General features: G+C 37.4%; 1 protein-coding gene across 1 annotated transcript in view; it reads left to right on the top strand.

The window, feature by feature from the left end:
• The window catches only part of HGF (hepatocyte growth factor), a 55,898-nt gene extending 36,792 nt beyond the window's left edge, over positions 1–19,106 (top strand). Inside the window, exons 8-18 of the mRNA XM_026068893.1 lie at positions 1,595–1,769; positions 3,680–3,807; positions 5,299–5,401; positions 7,499–7,638; positions 9,733–9,771; positions 10,264–10,360; positions 13,134–13,208; positions 13,810–13,956; positions 14,651–14,757; positions 16,634–16,779; positions 18,942–19,106. Coding sequence (XP_025924678.1) covers positions 1,595–1,769; positions 3,680–3,807; positions 5,299–5,401; positions 7,499–7,638; positions 9,733–9,771; positions 10,264–10,360; positions 13,134–13,208; positions 13,810–13,956; positions 14,651–14,757; positions 16,634–16,779; positions 18,942–19,106 — 1,322 coding nt within the window. The remainder of the gene's footprint in view (positions 1–1,594; positions 1,770–3,679; positions 3,808–5,298; positions 5,402–7,498; positions 7,639–9,732; positions 9,772–10,263; positions 10,361–13,133; positions 13,209–13,809; positions 13,957–14,650; positions 14,758–16,633; positions 16,780–18,941) is intronic.
• The last annotated feature ends 4,525 nt before the right edge of the window (positions 19,107–23,631 follow it).

Below are 23,631 nucleotides of genomic sequence, written 5' to 3'. Positions count from 1 at the left end.
AGCTGAAATATACAACTGTATATTTCTATAATATGCATGCATTCCTCTTTTTGTTGTCCAGTTATTTATAAAGTGAATAACAATGACTAAAAATATAGCTACTTGCCGTAAGTCCTTCTGATGACTCCACCAGAAAGGGTGTAGTTTGTCAGCCTGCAGAAGCCAGTTTGTGATACTTCCAGAGCAATGTCCTTTGGAGCGAGCTTGGAATTCACAATCCCGTTGAAACAGGACAAGCTTTGCAGATGAAGTGCCTTGGGAAGGAAGGACAGGAAATTAATTTGACCATGAACCACTGATGTAAAAACATCAACCAGATGAAGAGAAAAAGGGAAATTTTCTCCAGCACAGAGAAATGTATAATACAACTGCATAACTTGATGTTATCAATCTGACATGGAAGTGATCAATAATGTAAAAGATTAGAAAACAAATAATCCAAACCCATCTGTTATGACATTTGGTTTCTTTGAGACTCATTTTCTTTGCAAGATCATAGAACTGGCTGAGGTTACTATGAATTAACCATAATATGAATAAAATGCGTGAATATTGTTCTAATCACTGGACCATTAGAAGAAAAGTAATTTTAAAATTTTAGCATACTTATTGCTGGCAAGAAATACTTGGTAAGGTAATTAATAAAATTAGTCTTGTGAACAATAGCAATTGCCAACAGATTGACAGTTTCTTAAAAAAATATTAAGTTGTAAGGTTTTGGGAACATTGTAGAGACATTGATCTTACTGCAGACTGATTAGTTTTGTACATTTTTATATATCTGATGCAAAATCTGTGCAAATAATTTCCAATTATGGATATTGCATAAGAAATTTAAGAAAAGACTTTCAAGTGAATGAGTCATTTCAGAAACCACTGTTTTTCTGAATTTAGTTCAAGACAGCCCACACCAGGATGAATGCAGAGCATATCAACATCTGTAAAAGATCTCGAGTCTGATGAATTTGTTGGTCTTTAAAACATTTGTCTCTCTGAAGAGAATACTAATCTTCGATTTCCAAAAGCTCGGCAATTTTTTTCTCTAACTACATGAAGCATAAAAAGCGAAGCTTCAGGGAGGATTTAGGGCATTACTTAATAGTAGGATTTATCAATTTTCATTAACTTATGCTTGCTTTCCCATCACGGATATTCTGGGAATTCTTTGGAGAAAATCAGTAGGGTTCTAGTCTTGCAAATGTATTACCGTGTTTAACAGTGTGAACATGGGTGGTCCCTCATCTGTGTGAAGCTAAGCAAATGAAAGAATATTAGTTGAATTGGAAACAGTAACTAAGAATATTTCTTGACATTCAACATTATAGAATAGGCCAGATATCTCACTAAACAGGAATTCTTAAATATTGTAGACATTTTAGGTTCTTGGCCTAAAGAATCCAGTAACTGTTTTGATCTCATGGGCATTGTAAATGTGAAAAGGAGAAAATTATTCTTTTAAAGAATTCAGCTTGGCAATTTCGCCGAAAGACTCAAATTGCCACAACTTGAACTGCAATATAGAGTTCAAACCTGACACCTCAAGCCAGACTCAGTCTTAAGAGAGCGGGACAGCAATTCTCCTCTCCCTCTGCAGATCCAAGCGTTGTGAACAGCACGGATGCGGCGGCCGAGACATCAGCATGCAGCCAGGGCCAAGGCGAGGGCTACCGCGGCACCGTGAACACCATATGGAGTGGAGTCCAGTGCCAGCGGTGGGACTCCCAGTTCCCTCACCAGCACAACATCACTCCAGAAAACTTCAAGTGCAAGTGAGTAGACAGATGCAGGTGTTACTGCAGCAGGCAAAGAGCAATTCCTGCCATGTAGAAATGTGTTTCACCAAAGCAGGTCATGTGACCACTGTCCCTCACTCTGCAATTTGATACACCTACTGCACTGGATGATGCGGGAAGCTATTTGAACATGGGAAAATCAACTGTGTTGTTTTTTCTAAACTTCATCACATATTCACCATTTAATTGATTGTGAAGTGTATGGATGCTTTCCAGACTGGGACCTAATCCCAATAGTGCCGGTACATTACGATTGCTTTTCTTTCTCAGAAGCAAGTACTTGTTAGTAGTTTTGAAGCTGACTTTAACTTAATGTGTCTTCCCCCTTTTTAGCCACATGTAATCTCATTGACAAGACTGGACATTTACAATATTTGACCACACGTCTTTTATTTTGAATCCTTTCAGAGTTTTTTGTCTCATTACTAAACGTATTTCTACTCCCCTGAATAGGACCCTTTTTACCTAGATGACCACTGGTCATCTAAACTTCCCCTGCACTTAATAAAAAGAGAGGAATACTCCCAGCACATGAATCGTCTACTTTTTTTTGACATATTCCTTAATCATGCTCTTTAGATGCCTTCACTGAGCATAAAGGAAATCTAGACAACCAGCAAGGGATCAATGCCCAGTTTAAACTAAATAAGTTTTAATTGGCTAAATATCAGTCTGGCCTTGTGCCTGAATTTAATGGTATGGTCTCGCGAAATAAAGAAAAGATTCCAGTCAGAGTTCTGATTATGTCTCTAATAATGGCTTATTTGAGCAGAACAGATTTGTTGCCTTAATCCCTTCACTGTTATTTTCAGGCTTAGGGATCAAACATTGTTCGTAATAACACAAGTAATAAAAAGGTAACAATAATTAACAATAATCATTGTAAAAGAAAACAGGACTGACTGAACTTCTTCTGTCAATCTCGGGATCATCCTGAGCTTGGAAGTTAGTGCTTTAGCCTGATCCCACAGGATTTTCTCAGACAAACTACCACTTAAATCACTTTGTTTTGTACCTGTGTAACACTACTGTACGATTAGGCCTCTGTACAGTTTTAGCAGAGTAGTTCAAATATTAGGACTGTTTCTTCAGCTGCCACTTGAGAGTGTAGTGGCTACTCGGGCCAATAGCTCTAGTAAAATTAGCAGAACCATTTGTATGAATCTTCAAAGCTCATGTGAGTAACAATTAGAGTATTGTGCTCATCCTTTTTATAGTCAGTTATCAGTAAATGTTGCTGATGGAAAAAAGTAGTGAGATATGGAATTGCACAGAACAACTGTCAGGAGAGGGGAGAATAAAACTTACATTTAAGAATTTTGACTACTTAATTTGGGCTGTGAGAGACATTTAAAGATGCTCCCTTGTGGCTAACTTTTACTCTAAAGGTAAAACATGTATTGAATTTCAATATACATTTTTTCATATTCCATGATTCGGTTTCTTAAATGAATCACTGACAATCTACAGGACTCTGTTTCTCTAAGCTCAACAGAACAATTCAAAGTACTGGGAATTTTAAATACTCTGATAACGTTTGTATTTGAAAGAACATATAATAGATTGCAGGTGTACCCAGTGCCACTTTGCATTCAAATTTTGATGAAGATTCCTGAATAAAAATAAACTATATTGAAAATATTGTTAATCTTCAAATGAAATCTTATAGCCAGTCAAAACATAGGTCCACTGAAAATGAATTCCCATAACTATATTCTCATTACAGTTACTATGTTTTACCAGACACTGTATTCTTACTGGCTCCCATCTCCCTGCACTTGACACTGATCAGTAACATTAAGCCCTTAATTCATAATAAAAAGTGATAGAATGCATCAGTGGTTTTAGGTTATCCCTGCTGTAAGCTAACATATTTGTTTTTATAGGGATTTGAGGGAGAACTACTGCCGAAATCCAGATGGATCTGAATCACCCTGGTGTTTTACTACTGACCCAAACATCCGGATTGGTTATTGCTCCCAGATTCCTAAGTGTGATGTATCAAATGAACAAGGTAACAGAGGGAGAGGAGATAAAGCGATTTTAAGTGAATTTCCAAATGGCAGATAGGCAGTCCTGAAAACAGGAGAAGCTCATCTCAATACATCTGCATTACACCTGTGTAGTCCCACCTCGGCTTTCTTTGCATACTTGGGATTTATCACAGTGTAAATGAGATTCATTTCTCAGTCCATATTTCAATTCCAACTGGGAAAGCAGCAGCAAAGATTTGTTATTGGATCTGATCTTTAGACAAGGTGAATCTGCAAGTTGTTTTGTATTAGCTGGAGGTCTGATCTACAGTCTTTCTTAAACTGAAAGACCTTTTCCAGAGCTGAGGTGATTTCTCATGATTTCTTGTTTTATAGTCTTTTTACAACTGCATATGAGGCCACCAAATATGATGTTTTTCTCATACAGCACATTGACTAAAAGAAGCTGAGCTGAAACAACCATAGGCAACTTCCCACATAACCTTTTAGCATGAAGTAGTTACATAGGTCTGTAAAGTCCACTCCAAGGCTTCAGGTAAACATTTCCATGCTTTTTCCCGTTAGGTCTCGGCATTACTCTAACGATTATTATTGTCTCCTGAGAACTGATGTCAATCAGCTACTTTAGAGTAGCTTTAATATAATTAAAGATAAGATTAATTATTAAGCTAATAAATAATAACTCCATCTTTAAATTTTAGCCAATTTATCTCTTAAGATTTGAAATAGTTGCAGTTGCGAGAGCTCTGTCAGAGCAAGCATTCGGCTTTGACTTTCATTCTGTTTTTTAAAGTATCAGTTATCAGAAAGTAATAATACTGATGAATGTGAAATGAAATGCTTGATACAAAAAGTCCTTATAGTAATGATCATTTTAAATGATCCTCTTGAAGTCTCAAAAAGGCTTGTGATAAAGGATTATGAATTAAACATGACTTCTGCTGCAGTGAAAAGGCAAGTTTTTGAATTACATTAAAATTAAAGTCATGTTGATTTTTTGATTTTGCCAAAGTAGAACTTAAATTTAGAATTATATAGTGCTGCCAGTATCCAGAATCCACACTAAGGTGTATTGCTTGTTCCCAAATAGACTTAGAGCATCTGGTTTTGGGGGAGGGAGGAATAAGTATTTTGGGGGGTTTTTTGCTTTGTTTTTTATAAAACACCTCCTGACAACTTTTAGAATATTCTGAGTGAGCCTTGTAAATTAACCCTAACTAAAATATTTATGAAGGAAAAATTCCCAGTTTACTTAAGTAGGACAAAATTTAAAAGGCTACTGCACTAAGAATGTAGGCCTCAATCAGGGAATTATATATCTAAATTTGAAAGCTTTCTCCCATTTTCTTCTGTTTTGATTTCTACTGATGTCTGATTTGTGTTATATAATGTTTGATAAATGTAACACTTGTGTTTAATTATCTGGATCAGTGATAGAAAGGAAGAGTTTTCTTTTCAATGTTGCACAATCACCTTCTACTTTTTTTTGTCTCAATCTTCTTTTTTTTCAGATTGTTATCATGGCAATGGCAAGAGTTACATGGGGAATTTATCCAAGACAAGATTTGGGCTAACTTGCTCCACATGGGACAAGAATATTGAAGACTTACGTAGGTGTGTACACACGAAACAGAAAGAGATGGTTCAGTGACTCCTGAATAAATACTGCCTCCAGATGGCATCTCTTTTTCTTCTGCAGAGATTCTAAAATAGCCCCGTATGCCCTAGGGCTCTTAGATTTTTTCTTTTTTTTTCTTTGCAGTGTTTAAATATATTACACAACATGTCTTTGTTCAGGCTAACCACTAATTGCAGGCTTTGGGATGTTTCTTAGCATTTAGTTTACTGGCCTGGTTTACCCCATCTCTGTCCTTTAAAGTTTTTTTTTTTTTTTTTTTTTTTGTGAGGGGGATAGAAGGAACACAGCAGAAGAAGGTCATGTTACATTTGCTCCTCATTTACATTTTCCTTTTTCAAGGTACTGAACATAATAAAGCTCTGAGCAATCTAATCTGATCATAGCTGATCCTCCTTCCAGCAGGAGGTAGGAGTAGAGACCTCCTGAGGTCCCTTCTGACTTGAATTATCCTATGATTCTATGATCTAATGCCATTGACATCAGATGCCATTAAAGCAACTTGCAATTTCTACTGCTTATCATTGCTTTGGCTTCCTATTCAAGCACTGGAAATGACAAGTTAGTTTTAAATATTTGTTAAGGTAAAAATGAACCAGTAGTCCAAAGGATTTTGTGTGCTTCCAAGACTGTTTCAAACAGGTCAGGATTCTCCATGATGTCTCTGCTTGTTCCAAAGGGAAGATTAATACGCTTCAGGAATAACAGGAATGATGACTTTCAGGTAACAAAGATGCAGAGTCATCAAAAATTGCACTTTGTGAGATGTCACTCACATTACTGACCCGAACAGAAACAGTTTTCTGTTCTAACAGAAAACTAACAGTTTTCTAACTAGAGAGTTATGAAATTTGTTTCTCTCTCTTTTGCCGGCTGAAGTCTGAAGTCGATGTGGCTATTTCTATCCTGCCTTTGGTGCCTGCACTTGACTTGGGACTCATGATCACCACAGTCACAGTGCCCTGTGGACTAACCATCGCCCTTCAGGACTGCCTGTCCCCAGTTCCTGCTGCGGGCTTGGTGGTCAGTCAGAGGACGGCGTGCAGCCTGCCCTCAGGGGAGCTGGTGTTACAAGAGGCAGACCTCAGAGGCACTGTCTCAAATCAGCATCTGGACTGTGTGTGGTTTCCCCCACACAGGGCAGGAGATAGCATGCATATTCCAGTCTGCTGCCCATCTGAGGGGGCTATGAAGGGGGCTATAAGCTGTAAGATCATGGCTTCTGGGAGCTCTGTTAAGTCTTTAGTGAGCTGTGAATGAGACAGCTTGAACCATCTGAATGCTTGATCCAATTGCATTAATATCATCTCAGCCTGTTTTCCCCTTACTTCCACATTTTTTTCCTTCTGGGAAGTTCTGTGTCACTCCAGATGTTAATCCAGCTATGGATGTGCTATAAGCAGTGCCATGGTTGGTTATGAGCTAAGATGACAGTAGAGCTGTAAACTAAGAAGCCTATATGCTCCTGTCTGACAGGCCAGAAATAACCAGCTTTCTCCATTTAAGATTCTCAGCCCCAAACCTTCACCTTAAGTTAAATGCCCCATGGAGGGTTACAACCTGAGTGATCTGCCACTGTAGTTTTTCTGAGCTGTTCATCCTTCTCCTTGTCTCCTGCTCAGTCTTTTTAACTTTCTCACGTTTGTCCTTCCTTTGCCAGCTTTATCCTGCGCGGATTCAGTGCTCCCCTTCTGCTCACTGTTCACCTGCAGTGAGAGGGTATCTGCATCTCCCGAACAGGCCTAGAGAATTGCTGCGTGCAGCATAGACACTTTTCCAATCAGTTTAAAAAGCCCTCTCTAGGGTATCCAGGGATTTCAGCTTCAGGGAGGGATCTAGAAAACTCCCAGCTGTCCAGTGGACACAGTGCTTAAAATACCAACCAGAGGAAACTTGGACCCAGATCCAGCAAATATTTGGGTCTCTGTTCCCTTTGATTTTAACCAGCGCTAAACCCTGACCTATAGGCTTCTCAATCAGATAATATTACAATGCAGAGCAAAGCAACACTTAACCTTTGAAAATTTGGGCTATAATATAAAGCTTTTCAGCACTTTGAATTTTTTTCCCTGTAGGCATATACCAATATTCAGAGAACCAGATGTTAGTAAACTGAAGAAGAACTACTGCCGCAATCCAGATGATGATTCTCATGGTCCCTGGTGTTACACAGATGATCCTCTTGTTCCCTGGGATTACTGCCCTATTTCTCGGTGTGAGTACTTAGTGTGCCTTGGGCATAGTCAACTGTGCAGTCTCAGTGAAGCCATGGTGTCACATGCATATATGTACCTTTTGGCTGCCACTCGTGGCAGCAGAAAACGTTTAATTCTATGAAGAATCAATTGTGCATGACTGAGAAGGAACAGATAAAACCTGCTTGTGCAATATATGTACAAAGGGTCCTTTTCCTTGACCAGCTTGGAGATTTTAAGGCTTCTTTATGCTGCAGGAGCATAAAAGGGCTATTAAAAATGGTCAAACATTTTCCAGCGGATCTAACTGTTGAATGACGGCTGGAAGGACACAAAGAATTGTCTACTGGTCAGAATACTGACAGTGGCCTTAAGAAACTCAGGGACAGTTATCTTTTGTGTTACAAGCTTCGTAGTTTCTTTGTGTGTTCTATACTTGTTTGTAAAATGAGGATAAATCACTATACATATATATACACACACGCGCATATTTATATACACTTATGTGTATGTGTTATATATACTAGATTCTATTTCAGATGTTTATGGGATGATTTAGCTCCAGAAAGAATTAGGTACATCATTCCGCTAAAGTTGTCCACTAAAAAAAAAAGACAGAATAGTTTAAATAAAATTAAAAAATCATAAGGGATTGGGTGATTAACAGAAGTTAAGTGGAAAAAGAATCATACAGAAGAATGTGAATTCATAGTTAAGTTTAGGATGTTGCTCTTCAATTTGTATTTCAAAACCACAGTGCTGTGTATACTGTGAGGTTATTTAAATGATAAATCAGGTTTTTGAATGCATTCCTGTGATCTCTAGAGGTCAAGAATAATGTTACATTCATTCCTAGCAGCAATATGCTGCACTTCCTCATAGTCTGAGATGCAGCGGCTCTAAGAGGTGATGTTTGAAGTCTCAGGTGATTTTTGTCATCTATGTGGAGAGTAAACACAATATGCAAAAGGTTATTTGTGTCAGTTTAGATGAAGCACAATAGCTGAAGAAATATAAACTCTGTTCACTTATTCTGAGTTCATTATCTGGCTCTATGAATTCCTAAGGAAATATTCACTGCAACCGTTTGTAGGGTTATGGCAATAGAGAGTATTGTGACTTCTGGATTCAAACTCCAGGACTGGAATATGTCTGGTTCACAACCCTAACTTGTGTAGACTAGTTTTAAACTATTAATAGCTCATCTGGGTAGTGATAACAGCTTAATAGATACAGACAAAGTACTGGCAGCTACCAAGTACTTATCCAGGGCCTGTAGCTGGTCTGATCAAGCTGCACTATCTCTCTCTCTCTCTCTCTCTCTCTCCATATATCCATAAAACTCTCTATCTATCTATCTGTATATCTATATATCTGTATATGTTATATGTATATATAACAACCTATATTATTGTGTTAGATTTCCATCAATAACCATATGAGACAGTTTTAAGTTTGCCTGTGCAAATTTTCAGGAGCTACAATCATATCTCTGGCTCACACCAGTGGGACACACTGCAGACCACTTCACTGAAGGGAAAAGTTTTCAACAACATTTAAGGAGACTTACTGTAACTACATTTTGACTTGGACTACAGGGTAGAACCAAACCAGATTTTGGAGAATACATTTTGATCACGATAAGCTTTTGCTTATAGCAACATACAAGAGCTGCTGAATTTTCAAAGGTTTTTAAGGAAATTAGGAACTTTCACTACAAATGATTTGTATTTCATCATGTGACTTCTATAGTTCCTGTAAACTTGCAAAAAAAATCACAACTCCATTTTTAACATTGGCTTTTTTGAACGAAAGATGTAAATTGAACATGACAGGTACTCTGATGTATTCGAAACTCAGCCAAGAAGAAAAAATACTTGAAATTCCTGTTGAAAAATGTTCAATTCTATTCATTCTATTGGAATGAATTTGTGCCTTCTTGTTAATCCTTACCAAATTGTGCCTTTACAGCCTAATCAAAAATCACTGAAGTTTTAAATTTTGTGAACTGTTAAAATTAGCAATATGCCATTTTCTAGTTTATTGTGACCCTGTTCAATTTTTAGATGCCTTTTAATTTTTCTGTCTTATGGATGTCTTATGTGTCTGTCTAGGTGAAGGTGATACAACTCCTATCACAACCAATTTAGATGGTAAGTAAGTTTGGAAATGCACTGTGTTGTATGTATTCCACCCTCTAAGACTAGCCATTCTTTTCTGATTGGGGGGCAAGAAAAAGATCAATTAAAGATACAAAATAACATATAGCCTGGTAAAAATCACTTTTACAAAAGGAAAATGTAGAATTCCTTGATCTGTCAATACCTTTCCTAACTATATTCTCACCTTCCTGTCTTGCAAGTGGTGAGATATGGTAATGGTTTTCAATGTTTGTTTTATAACTATGTGAATCTCCATAATAAACCAATTTTAATATGTGTATTTTAGAATCCCCCATAAATATTGATATAGACTGAATGCAGCTTCACTGAAGTAGTTTGAATTCTTTAGAAATAAATTTTATTAGCTCAAGAAATAAAATCCTATCCATGATAAATATTGACCTTCTTGTGGTCCTTATGTGCAACTGTACAGGTTTCCTACCGCTGTTTTTAGTAAAATGTGATCTCTGGACCTGCTTTCAGATACTGTCATTCCTTGTGCCTCAACAAAACAGGTGAGAGTTGTAAATGGAAACCCAACACAAACTAACAAAGGATGGATGGTTAGTCTGACATACAGGTAACTATCATTTTGCACAGAAAGAATACAATGTGTCTAATAGAGTATTTGTTTTTGGAACAATAGAAAAAATTGACACAATAATTTTACATCTATGTTTCACTTGAATCCTGTAAAAGTAGAAAATAGCATTTCTGGAACATCTGGTAATTCCACAGTGTTCTCTTTGTCAATGAAATGGTTTTATGTTCATTATTGCTAACTTACAAATAAGAGCTTGTAAAGCATACATAGACTTCTCCTCTTTAGGTTAGCTGCTGCAGATCTTTTCACATCACTGGCTTACTGTCCAGCATTAAACTTTTTTTTGTGTGTGTGTGACTGTTATAAGAAAATTGAGCTTCATGTCAATACTTGCATTTTAACAGCAGTACATTTATCTGTAAACTGCTGGATTCAGTATTTACACCTGTGTCAGATTTAAGTTTCTGCTTTTATCATTGCATGCAATTGAAATTTAGTTTGTATTAAAAAATAAATGGAAACTATAAGGAAATTCTTCTCACCCTGTAAAACAAGACCCTAATGCATACTGCTGGAAATGTTTGTTACATTAGGCAAGATCTTACTTTGCTACTATATGAAATCCAGAACACAGAACTATTGCTTCTTTTGTTCATTACTGTTTGGTTCATAACTCATCAGCCAGACTGAAGTGTGAATCATTAATGGATAACAGGAAATATCTCATGCATGAGTCCGGTGTCTTCTATTATGGGGAAAAAAAAAATCTTTTGTCTGGTAATACAGACTAGAGTACAGCTCAATACTATCAGCTCGTGATTTGTCATTTGAAGTCCCTTTTGAAAGTATGTTGTCAAATAGGTCTTAACTGGAAAATTAGGGTAAAAGGAAAGATTAAAAGCATAATTTCTGTATTGCTTTCCATGAACTGAAGAAATTTTGAGGGTTCTTCACAGCCCTTGGCAATCTATGCGTTTTTATGGCCCCCGATCAGAACTAGACCTTTCTGGAAGTGTAGAGGATGGCCCAGAAAGACATTTCTAGAGGAATATCATTCTATTCCTGGAATAGATACCTAGATAGGTAGGCTGAATCACTCTCTGGAAAAGTTTATTTTTCCATTGTCTATATAGGCCTTGATGGCTGAGGCGCTTTTAGATAGGTAAGGAGAATTATACTTGAGTACCTAAAATTTAAATAGCTAATGCTAAGTTAATTGAACCCGGTCTTTGTGCCGTGCTACAGAATTTCATCAAGAAAATGGATATTTAAATGATCATATATTCTTTTATGAAAGAAGGATTCCTGAAATACTTCAGCAGCAAAATGTATTTTCTATGTATTACATGTGGGCATAAGAATGTATTTTTATTTTGTATTGTTGCAAAGGAATCAAATGGAATGTAGTCTGAAACAAAATTTTAATGGCCCCAGGACTTTTAATGGAGAGGTGGAGAGTTTCATAAATGAATCCTAATCTTTGTCCAGAAAAAACTAACCACACATCTCAAAATGCAACTGTCATACCTGAATGGTAAAGGCTTAGAGATGCTTACAGACTTGGGTTCCTATTTGGCAACTAAGACCTACTTCTAAATGTTAAATAAATCATGACATACAACATCACATTCTCATATATCAGATATAGATTCTATTATCAGATATAATTAAGTAGATTTGGAGGAATTCCATCTGTTTCAGAGAGTCTACTCTGGATGTGGGCCATATTTAAATGAGAACTTTAATCTTCGCATGTGCACTGGTCAATCTCTAAAGCAGATGGTGCAATCTTGTAAACAGTTATATAAAGATAATATGCACAAACACACGTTTGCCCTCCTGTTTATGACATTCTTAGAATAAAACTGGGCAGTCTATATTTAAAAAAGAATGCAGCTTTTTGGACAAGATATTTTGTTCCTCAACCAAAACACAACTGAAAAAAAGAAAGAAAAGGGCTAGCGTCTGTTATTCTGCTGCCTTTGAACTGCATATAAAGTCTGGGTTCCTTCCAGTAGTACGCTGAAAAGCTGTGAACATTTGTGTGATTTGAATTTATAAATCGTGAGATTTTAAGCTTTGCCCAAATTGCTGACAATTCTGATTCACTTTCGAAAGAGCAGCAGAAAATAAATGTGATTTTGGAGGCACAAAGAAGGAAACTAATTAATCTACATTCCACACACTTCTTTATTCCTGAAAGAACTGTCTTGTTTAATTGTTTGAATTTTCCTTGATATATTGTGCTGCAGTTTTTCTATAATCACACGTAGGATGTCATACACTGCAGATTGTTTCCAACTGAAGTATGTGGGACTGAAATCTCATAGGACCGGTAATCACATAGAAAGTCTCCACCTTGAGGTCAATGCTTTGAATAATACCTACTTGAATAATGACCAAGTGTTGTTTACATCTGGTGGCAGTTTGGGGGCTTGCTTGAAGTTTCAGTCCAGTTCCTATTACAAAGAAGTCCACTTTTTCTTTTTTTTATAATGTAGTTCCCTTATTAAAGATCCAACTTTGAAACCAGCAAATGAACAGAGTAACCAAGTTTCTCTTTCATCTTCAGGGCTATACACTTTGGAGCAAACCTCTGTGAAGCCGTGTTGCTAGCTTGAAACTGTAGTGCAAAGGGACAGAGATGAATTTTGGGGGTGCTGTCAATCAGCCACTCTTCACTGACACTAATGCATTTAAAAATATGTGGGAAGTACATAAATGAAAGCTGTCAGTAAAAGTACTCTTAGAGTTTTTCACTGAGTAGAAACAAACACCGTTACTCTTTTTGTTTTCTTTCTTTTTTCAGGAATAAACATATCTGTGGAGGTTCTTTGATAAAGGAAGACTGGGTTCTAACAGCAAGACAGTGCTTCCCTTCTCGGTACAGTAGTCTGTAGCTTTGCAATATTGAAATACATGTATTTTCTGTTACTTAGCAGCGCAACACTTTTTGCATTTCAATGTGGCAGTTTTCCCTCCTGTTTGGCTCTAACACTGCTCTTCCAATGTAAAAAGTCCTGTGGGACCCTGGTATTTTCTATTATTATTGTTGTTAATCTAAAAGATCTCTGGCTGTTTTACATAGAAGTATGAATATGTTTTCCAACTGCGATGGCTAGACAATTGCCTCTTTATGAAAATAATCTCATGCTTCTGCTGAAAAGGACTGAAAAAAATAGAAATCTTGGGCAAATCTCAAAAAACTTGAAGATTCATACTGTCCAAGGATCTAAATGTTTGGATACTAATAGGAAACAAAAATTACATTTTAGTAACACTTAAAGATAAAATTATGTAGTGGCTTCAGCCCAAAAACTTACATCTAAACATGTTGATTTTGGAAAAGCAATTGGCAGTCTAGACCCATTTCTACTGGAGAGTATTAGTTAAGATCTTTTAGCATAGTGATATTAAGCAGTGGGTTTTTTTGTGTTATTTTATTATGCACTCAGCAAAATCCTAACCAGCTTTGCCTCATTTAGGTACAAAGATTTGAAAGATTATGAAGCCTGGCTTGGTGTCCATAATATCAAAGGAAGGGGAGAGGAGAAGCATAAACAAGTTCTGAATATCTCCCAGTTGGTCTATGGGCCTGAAGGGTCAGATTTGGTCTTACTGAAACTTAGCAGGTTAGTTGCTACTATCACTAACTCCAGGATTTTCGTCGTGAGCGTCTTCCTAAATAAGAATTGCAAATTCAGTTCTCTGCTCTTGCAGTACCACGGAAGACATCTCTATAGGATAAACTTCCAGCTGTAAGAAGACAAAAAATGTTGTTCATGTCAGCTGTTTCTGGGCACTTCACCAGCATAAAGCATGAATATTTTAAGTGGCTGTTTTTCAATTGACATATGCAGAAATGCAGACTCGTCTACCTTACTTAGAAAACAGATGCTACCACATTTTTTCCTGATAAGCAGTTTTAGCTAAAAAAAAAAAAAAAGTATATGGTTTTAATTTATGGAATAAGCACCACATTGTAACAGATCTTTGTGTATATATGAACTTTTAAACTATCTCCACGTTATCAAGACTATTTATTCAAATTAAATGTCATCATTAGTTACTTTTAAGAGGAAAACCCAATTTAAATAGCATGAAAGTGGTGACAGCATTTCAAGAAATCTTTTGACAATTCACAGCTGTAACACAAAAAATAGGTAGAAAGATCTATCATAGTCTCCAAAGAGGGAAATGAAAGAAAGAAAATTGGCACAGTTTTTAATTGCTGTGGTCTATAATAGATTTTAATGTAATTCTTAAGATACACTTTGGAATGCCAAGTAAAATTCATCATATATATTATTTGTTTTCTCTTTTCAGACCTGCCATATTGACAAATTTTGTAGATATAATACGATTGCCCATTTCTGGATGCACCATTCCAGAGAAGACCACTTGCAGTGTTTATGGATGGGGATACACTGGATGTAAGAAACAATTTTTAAACATTAAATGAATATGTTGACAGCTTACTTCTTTCTTTTGTCATTATAGGTGAGGCTACTGATATTGCCGAATGCTGGGGCTGTCCAACAATTTTTATTATAAAAAGCAATTTTGATTTTTTATAATTTTGTAAAGCTCTAAGTATTTTAGCTAAGATCGTTCAATGTGAAATATTTTCTACCAGCCCATCCTTTTTTTTTTTTTCTTTTTCAGTGACAGGCAAAATGATTCAAACATTTCAAAGAACTAACTAGAGAAAAATAGATTGTTCTATATGTTAAAAAAATCTGGCAGGATTGTTTTGAAGGGTTCTAACCCTTTTTTGAAAAATTCTGATTCATCTATTTGAACAGTTTCTTTCTGCATCCCAAAGCAGGCAGCCCCGTGGGGGGAAAAAAAACCCAAACTGATATAGAATCATGGAATTAAAGACATTATTATAATTAACATACACAAAGGCAGTGAATTAAGGACACATAGGCAGCCTGAAGTCTGGCGTTTCCCAACTTTTGCATACTTGACTTTGCAACCTTACTAATGTTTATTAAACACAGGTTTTGCGTGAACTAAATACAAATATGTGGGAGAAGAGATATTTATTTAGTCTGGTAAATACTGTATCTGGCTAATTATGTGTTGGTGATAAAGTTAATAGCTGCCAGTTGACAATAATTACTCCAGCAATTATTGTGCTCAAATGTCGCTTTGCTGCAGCCCCGCAGCAAGCAGCAGCCGTGCAGTCATGCTGCTCGGGAGGCGCAGGAGGAGCTCGCCTGCGATTCGGAGCCTCTCTGCCTTGTCCCCGTTACTTTACATTTCTTTGTGGGTGGCAAGTAGTCTGTCCCAGCGCTCTCCTCTGATGTTGGCAGCGTGGCCGTGTTAGCCCTTCTCCGGGGCAAGGCCGTCCGGGGGACGGGGCCACGGCGCTGCAGCACAGCGCAGCGGTGCGGCGAGAGCCCCTCATGGGATCTGCAGGATTGCAGCGCTATGTAACGACATGTAGGCATAGCGTCTGCCATCCAAGGATTTTGTACGGCATTGTATGTACTACTTAGTATAATCCTCCCAACATCCCAGGCAGGGAAGGAAGAAGCGTTACATCCTTTTTTCTTTTTTTTTTTTAATTCAGAGCAACAGGATAAATCATTCAGCGCAGGGCAAGGCTGGCACTTTTTCCTGCTGCCATGCAGAGAATGGACAAGTCCAGGCCTCCTGTTTATCTTCGCAGCTCGTACAGGCCGAACAAGAGCGAGCTCCGGGGGGCTCCTGCCTCCTGACCTTCTCGCTGATGAACGGGGATTGCACGAAGCTGCGGCTCTGCCCTTGCAGGAGCAAAGCCGTTCAGCGCAGCTGAGCCGGCGCAGAGCGAGAGCAGCCCTGTGCTGCTGCAGCACTTGCCAAGTCTCACGTCCTTCCCCAGGCCACAGGTGGCATTGCTACACATTAACCCCTGTTTAAGGCAAGGAGTGAAATCCATGCGCTGCTGGTGGGAGCGACACTTCTGCTGGCATCTTCGCTCCCACTTTTTTTCTCATTTCTGTGACATTCCAAGGCAAGCTGGTGGTGGACTGTAGAATAAACCCAGTTATCTAGTCCTTTCTCCTGCTACCAAAAACCTTTCCAGGTATTCTCAGAGACTTAAACAGACATGCACACCAAACACACTTCTTCTAAATCTTGCTTGTAACAAATATAAGAAATCTAAAAGAAAATTGCACGTTAACAGTGAAAATGGAAGAAAGTATGAATACTGGAGAGAAAGCCTAATAACTGAAGCAACATAAGTTGAATCAAATTTTATTTTCAATATTTTTGCTAATAGAGAATAACCAGTCTTCATTCTGTTTTCAATCCTAGTAATTCACTATGATGGCCTTCTCCGGGCAGCAAACCTGTTTATTTTGGGAAATGAGAAATGCAACCAATATCTCAAAGGGAAGATCACTGTGAATGAGTCAGAAATCTGTGCTGCAGCTGAAACCATTGGTGCTGGGCCTTGTGAGGTAAATAGTCTGCTTGCTAACAATATATTACGAGCCATCAACTTCACCGTTTCTTTCCCGGAGATAATTTATTAGGGTTTTATCTAATTATCCTCTCTGCATTAAACTTGTACCCCAAAAATATATATGAATCTTTCTGCACTGGAAACTGAATTGTCTTTCCAGTGATCTCTTTTCTACCAGAGCATAGGAAGAAGTTCCTTTGCCTCAATTACTCTATACCACCACACCAGTAAAAGGCTTACATGCATGTTAAACATATTCTTGTGCCTAAGCACTTTGCTAGACTGGGATAAATTTGTGTTCAGTATAATCATAGCTAAAGTGGGCTGTGTGCTAGCAACAGCAGTTTATTTTGATTGAGCAGAAAGCAAAGATTAGAGCAAATTTAACTACTTAGGTACCTGAGGATTTGCATGCAAAATACAAAAAAAAAATTGTCCGAAGGAATTGATAAAGCTATGAAAGAAATAGAAAGATCCCCAAAACATACAGAGTTCTGTGTTAAGTCAGGAGGCTGTAGCATTTGGTGTCCTTAATCAAGGCTGAGACAACACTCAGTTAGGACAGTAGAGTTACTTCAGTGATGGTGGTGTTTGATAGAGATTTTTTTTTGCTTGGGACCAATTTTGATGATGAGAAAAGAGGGCTGAGGAGAAATATTGTAAATCATTTATAGCAGAAAAATATCATTTTTGTGTGGAAAATCTGCCTGATGAGGTGATGTCTGGAAGGAAAGCAGGCATTAGTATTAGTGTGCATTTAATGTTTGGAGTGAAAAAGATGGTTTCCTAATACTGATGTTAATCAAACAGTGAAGTTTTCCCTACTCACGGGCAGGGAAAATCACGGGGAAAGCACGTCTTCCTAAAGTTGAGGCATGTTCCGTTTATTATTAATGTTTCACAGGATCATTTTATTATTGCAAAGCATTTTCTTCAAAATTAAATATTTAATTATAAATGAGCTCTTAGACATGTTAAGGTTTATAAATGAAACAGCTGCATGGTAGTCTGCTGGGGATCCTGCACTTTGTTTTCCCCTGCAAGAAGAAATGGACTGAAGTAATCAGTCTTAATCATTGGATAGTTTCCTGCTCCCTGACTTTCCCTTTGAAGCCTCCTTCCTCAGTAAAGAATAGGCAGAGAAACAAAATCAGACTGTCAGGTGAAACTCCACTCTTGGAAATGTTTTATGAGCAGCTTTGATGGTACTGACATAGTTCATTGCCCATGTGGGAATTAATCTGAAGTCAGTGAGAAAAAAAAAGCAAATAAAGGTCAAGCATTGTTGTTTCTCTAGTGATCCAAAGAGAATACAACGCTAATTGTCAACTTTTATTTTTTTGAAACAATGTCTCATGGTCTGATACAAACACTTACTGTCTAGTTTTGTAGCCAGTTTGCTAGATTCAGTCTAAGTTTTGCCTGGGTTAAAACTGCAATATCTATGTTCAAGTCCTAAATCTATATGAATGTAATCTAAATTAAAGTTTTAATCTAATTTAAACTGAATTAATAGATTTTAGTGCTAAATAAGACTTTGATCCAAGTTGGCCTTACACTAGATTTCCACTGAATATAGTGAATATACATATATTGGTGCCTAAAATATTGGTGCCTACGTGTAACATTCATTCAGAATAACAAACATAGGTATTTTAACTAGTTATGGCTCTTTCACTACAAAATATTATCAGTTTCTTTTTTTTTTAATTTTTTTCCCCTCTGCCTACAAAAACACATAGATCTTATTCTAGGGCCTTGCAAGATAGTATCATCCCAAATCTGTTATCACAACAAAGAGGGTTCAGCTGACTCTCTGGCTTATATGTACATAAACAAATATTACACCTGTCAGGTAGCTGAAAGAGGACAGTGAGGTCACTGGTATGTGGTAGTTGGAAGTCATTAGAATCACACAGGAAGAAAGATCATATGGCTGAATTTGCGTGTGAACCAACTTAAGATCAAAGGTCAACCATGATGTTGGCTCATATAAGTTCTGTTTGTGAAAGAGGTGTTGGTAGCTGGGTTTCATCCTATGGCAAGACTAGGTACTGCCTGCTCATGGAGCTAGGTCCTTCCCCAGCAATAGGAGACAGGCGGGAGCTGTGTCTTGTAGCATTTTCAGAAGTGACGTTCTTTGTATTTTTTTCTTAGAGAGATTATGGTGGTCCCTTGGTTTGTGAACAAAACAGGGTGAAGATTGTAGTGGGTGTGATTGTTCCTGGCCGTGGATGCGCCATCCGAAATCGCCCCGGGATTTTTGTTCGGGTGGCATTTTACTCCAAGTGGATACGCAAGATTCTGCTGACCTACAGATGAGTCGCAACTGAATGCCCTGCACACCTCAACAACTGCCAGTCACAGAAAGATTTTGGACAGCGTGAAATTAATGTACAATGTAAAGATCAACAATTTTTAACTACTTGATAGTCGAGTTTGTTGAGCTTTTAATATTTATGGGTTTTTTTTTGGTGTTTTTTGTCTATCAGTGTTGTTTTATAAATGCTGGAGTGACTTACAGTATATGCAAGTATGGTGACATATCTCCTGAAGATACTTGAATGGGTAAACAATTCTGCAAAGATCTTGTTGCTGGATGATAAACAGTTTTGTAGAAATAGATCATATGACCTCTTTTATGCTGCTCTTCAGATTATCTTAGAAGGAGGAAGAAACAATAGTTTTATTTAACACATCTTATTCTTTCTATGAGCCATATATTTCTCTCCATATGTGACAAAAGACCTACTGAGAGATATATGTATCAGTCAAGGACAGCGTATATGATCCTATTTCTCTTCACACATTATGAGAGGTTAAAAGTTTGAATGTTTCATTAAAAAATAGTCTCTTTAAAAGTTATCTTTTCATTGTTGACCAACTTTGATCAGCGGAGCTGTCATAGCTGTCAAAATCACTTCCTTTTACATAGAGTTTATAGAATCTAGTTCTGTACTTGGTCCCTTCAGTGCATACATGGTCCCCTAACAGATATCTCAAGAAACCATCTGGATAAGGGAAGAGTCATAGAAGTGGATTGGTTGGAAAATTATCAGTCATTTGTTTAAAGGAAGTCCCAAAAATAACTGTGAATTTACAGTGCTAAGAAGTGTGTATCATAGGATTTGAAAAAATAATCCTGATTATCTACTGACAGATATTTTTGTCATTAAAAGAAATTTCAATCAAATATGTCCAAATCTTTCTCAAAAGACACATTTTATAAATTCAGTTGATTCTAGTTTAAGCAGAAAAAGGGACAATTGGATCTGGCCCCTTGCTGAAAGGCTTAATATTGAGAAAATATAAGATACCATAATTGTCTTTTCAGAGACATCAGATCTTTAATAAAATCCTACAAAAAAATTGTCAAAATATATCCTTTGTATAATTCCTTTCAGGGTAATAAAATTATTGCAGGGATTGATATGATCTTGTGTGTAACACGGAAAACATCACTGATAGTTTAGTAGCTTGGGTTTCCTGTCTATATGTAGAACCATCATTTTCCTTTCTACTGATGGTGAAAGGGAACAAATAATCAGAATCTATGAAAAGTGTTTGTTCTGCTTTAGACTTTGCTTATATGGGTGGAAGCATTATACAATTAGCAGATGACAATATTTCATTATAGGTTACCCTGTAATTTCTGGAAAATCGATAAAACATATATCCAATTGTTATTTTTACTACTGTACATGTAATTGCATATGTAACTGCACTGTTACTAAATTTGTGAGCTATGTAATTGTATATGTTTCCAGTAGCAAATTGTAAGGTATCTACCATATCTAACTGCATAGCTGCTAAAACTGACATCGTGGTGTAGACATATAAAAGAACGTTTCATTACATTCAGATGATGCACGGTTGAATTCTGCCCTGGCAGAAGGTAACCACATAAGGGGAGCTGCCTTGGGAGGCAGCCCTGATGTCAACTCACCAAATTATTTTCTTCAGCAGTGCACTTTGACTTCGGTGGGACTTAAATACGCTTACATATCCTGGTGAACTGGGATGAGTTTCAGCCCATGCTTAACTGGCTTACTGAGATTGATGTTGAGCATGCAAAAGATTCTACCAGCACATAGAAAGACACATTTCAGTAAGCAGAGCTTCTGAAATCCTTTCTGATGTAAATTGACTCCTTGGACAAGATGCAAATTCTCTGTGCAGGGGATCTGAAGCTGTGGATGCTACATGGATAGTCTGTCTTGAACTCTTCTGGCTGCCTCTGAAGGCTTTCCGCTCCTTTTGGTCTCTCTTATTCACCAGGCCAGAACAGGGCCGGATTTAGTCTGTTGTATTTACAGTTAATTATTGCCATGTATGTAAAGAGTATATTCTTACTATACACTGACCATATCTTATTGAAGGGATTGACTTTTTAAGAGAGACTTTTAAAAACTCCAAGAGAGTTTTGTTTTCAGTCACAAGTAGAATGTGGATAAAATATATGATTCCATGTTCACTCTTCGTATTCTAAGAATTGTTATGTGCTCACTGTATTATATTTGCAGGCATTTTTTATGTCTATCTAAAAAAATTGAATCCTAAAGTATTTTAGTTATAAGCTTCTGCTGTGCAGAAGACTGTGATTTTTATATATATATATATATATATGATAAAAATACTGTTTTTTGTTAGACAATGTGTAAGGATTTTTACCTGTTTGTTCTGGGCAGCGCCTCAGTAGAATAAGTTGTGAAGAGTTGATGCTCCAGAACTTAACATGTTTGTATGCACTTGCTTATCAGGTGCTCTTGCTCCCCCCGTCTCAGTATGGAGGGCACATGAGACTCTGGAGAGCAAGGGAAGAGAAGAATAATGGTATGTGGTAATGAATTTGTACTTCATTTATTCCTGTGAATATTTCTTGTTGGTACCAATGGTACTGTAGCAGGCAACTGTTATAACTACAGGATTCTCTTAAAAAAGGACACTCTATAGATATTTCTTCATTTTTCTGACATTTTTCTTTCTATAATAACAGAGGAACCTGATCTAGTGCCCATCTAAATTGCTGGAAAGCCTTTTATTGACTTCAGTGAGATTTGGACTTTACTTTGTATATTTGATTTTGTTCATATTAAAAGAGAGTAATTGAGTGAGAAGGCTACAGAACTCAAATTCTTTTCTGAGGACATTCTTAAACTCCATTGTTTCATCTTTATTTTCTTTGCTGCAACTAGCCCATGGACTCTGGAAAGTGCAATAACTGGATACAAAATTTCAGATTTAAGACCTAAGACCTCACTGCACCACTGAAGTTAATTTGACTTTATGATTGATTTTCTCTGGGCATTGGAACTGGCTGATAGTTCTTCCTTTCATTAATGATTTTTTTTTCCCTAAAAGAACATTTTTCCCTATCTCTTTTTCTCTCATAAACCTCATAACCCTTGAAGAAACTGTAGCTCTCATTGGGAATGTACTGATCTAGCTTTTTGCTGCTGCTGCTGAAATCTTCGTCTCTAGTTTAAGATTACAATTCTCCGAGGCATCCTGCAGACCCTTCCCACAGGCAATGCCAACGTACTTGACAGAGCTACTTACATGAGTTAGAATTTTCAGCTGAGGGTCCAAATTTAACTCTGAAGGTCAGAATCTACTCAGGCAAAATGTCCCTTGAAATCAGTGAATGAGATTGTCAAAAGAACTGGGGCTGAAATTTGCTCAGTGCTTTTCCCTGCGGCCGTGCCCTGAACTACTCGCAACCTTGTACGTCAAAGACACAGATTCTGGACTCCGCAGCAAGTGCAACAGCAGGCCAGGCTTTATTTCCATGCTTTTGGAAGGCTGGTTATAAACCAGCTGACCCCGCTGGAATCTGTATAAAACCTATTGGATTGGTTGTTAAGTGTTGTTTCTGTATCAATTACTTTCTTCCTCTCTCGTGTGCACTGGTATATTATTGTTTTATGAATGTTGGGGCTGCTGGCAGGCACTAACATGGCTTTTCACCCTAAACTTTTGCAGTGTTCCTTTTTAAATACACTCTTGGGCATTTATGCATGGTGTGGGATCCAGCTTCAGGGAGCTGTCTGGGGAATTCAGTGTATGATAAAAGTTTTTTTTGTATTTAAGTGGGAAAAAATAATGTTCCCACTAGATACAACTAGCTGAATGCCTAATAAAAGGGAACACTGTGGTTATAACTTGTAACACAAGCATTCTGTAATTAACTGCATCTTCATTAGTTAATAAAGTTGGTATTTTTGTAACCTTGTTTACTCTTATTATTCTTAATAAAGTATTTTATAAAAAAAAAGAGACCTAATCAGTATTATATTTCTTATCTAAGGTCTGGAACTCTATTGCTAGGGGCAGAAATAGCCATGCCTTGGAAAAACAGGCAACTCCCAATCCTAATTTCAGTGAGGGATTTTAGAGTGCAGAGTAAGGAGGACTGATATTGATCAGCCCTTCTTCATGCACCCGATAGCAATACCATACATAAAACACAGCCAAATACAGGATCTGGTCCTGCTGAGCTGCCTGAGACCTTCCTGCTGGAGTTCTGCATGGAGAATAGCCTAAGCATATCATAGGGAGAGAAAATTTGGGATGGAAGTGTCGATTAACCTAAACAGGAGCTTATTCAGCATTTGCCAAGAGGTTTGTAACTCCTTGCAACTTTATTATCAGAGGCTTGTCATTTTAACTATTTCTCTTACTATGCTTAATTACATTTCAGGAAAGGGTTCCCCTGACTATGCCACTTAATCCTACTGGTGGAACATAAGCAGATGCAAAAGGGAACAACACCTCGCACTAACCTAGGAGCTACTGCTGCCACCACTACTGCTGTTGATATCAAAACCAAATAACAGAGCTAGTTAGC

Source organism: Apteryx rowi, unplaced genomic scaffold (assembly GCF_003343035.1).
Source record: "Apteryx rowi isolate R43461 unplaced genomic scaffold, aptRow1 scaffold_282, whole genome shotgun sequence".
Classification (NCBI taxonomy): Eukaryota; Metazoa; Chordata; class Aves; order Apterygiformes; family Apterygidae; genus Apteryx; species Apteryx rowi.
The sequence above is the reverse complement of the archived record's forward strand: the minus strand, read 5'-3'. Positions and strand labels throughout refer to the sequence as shown.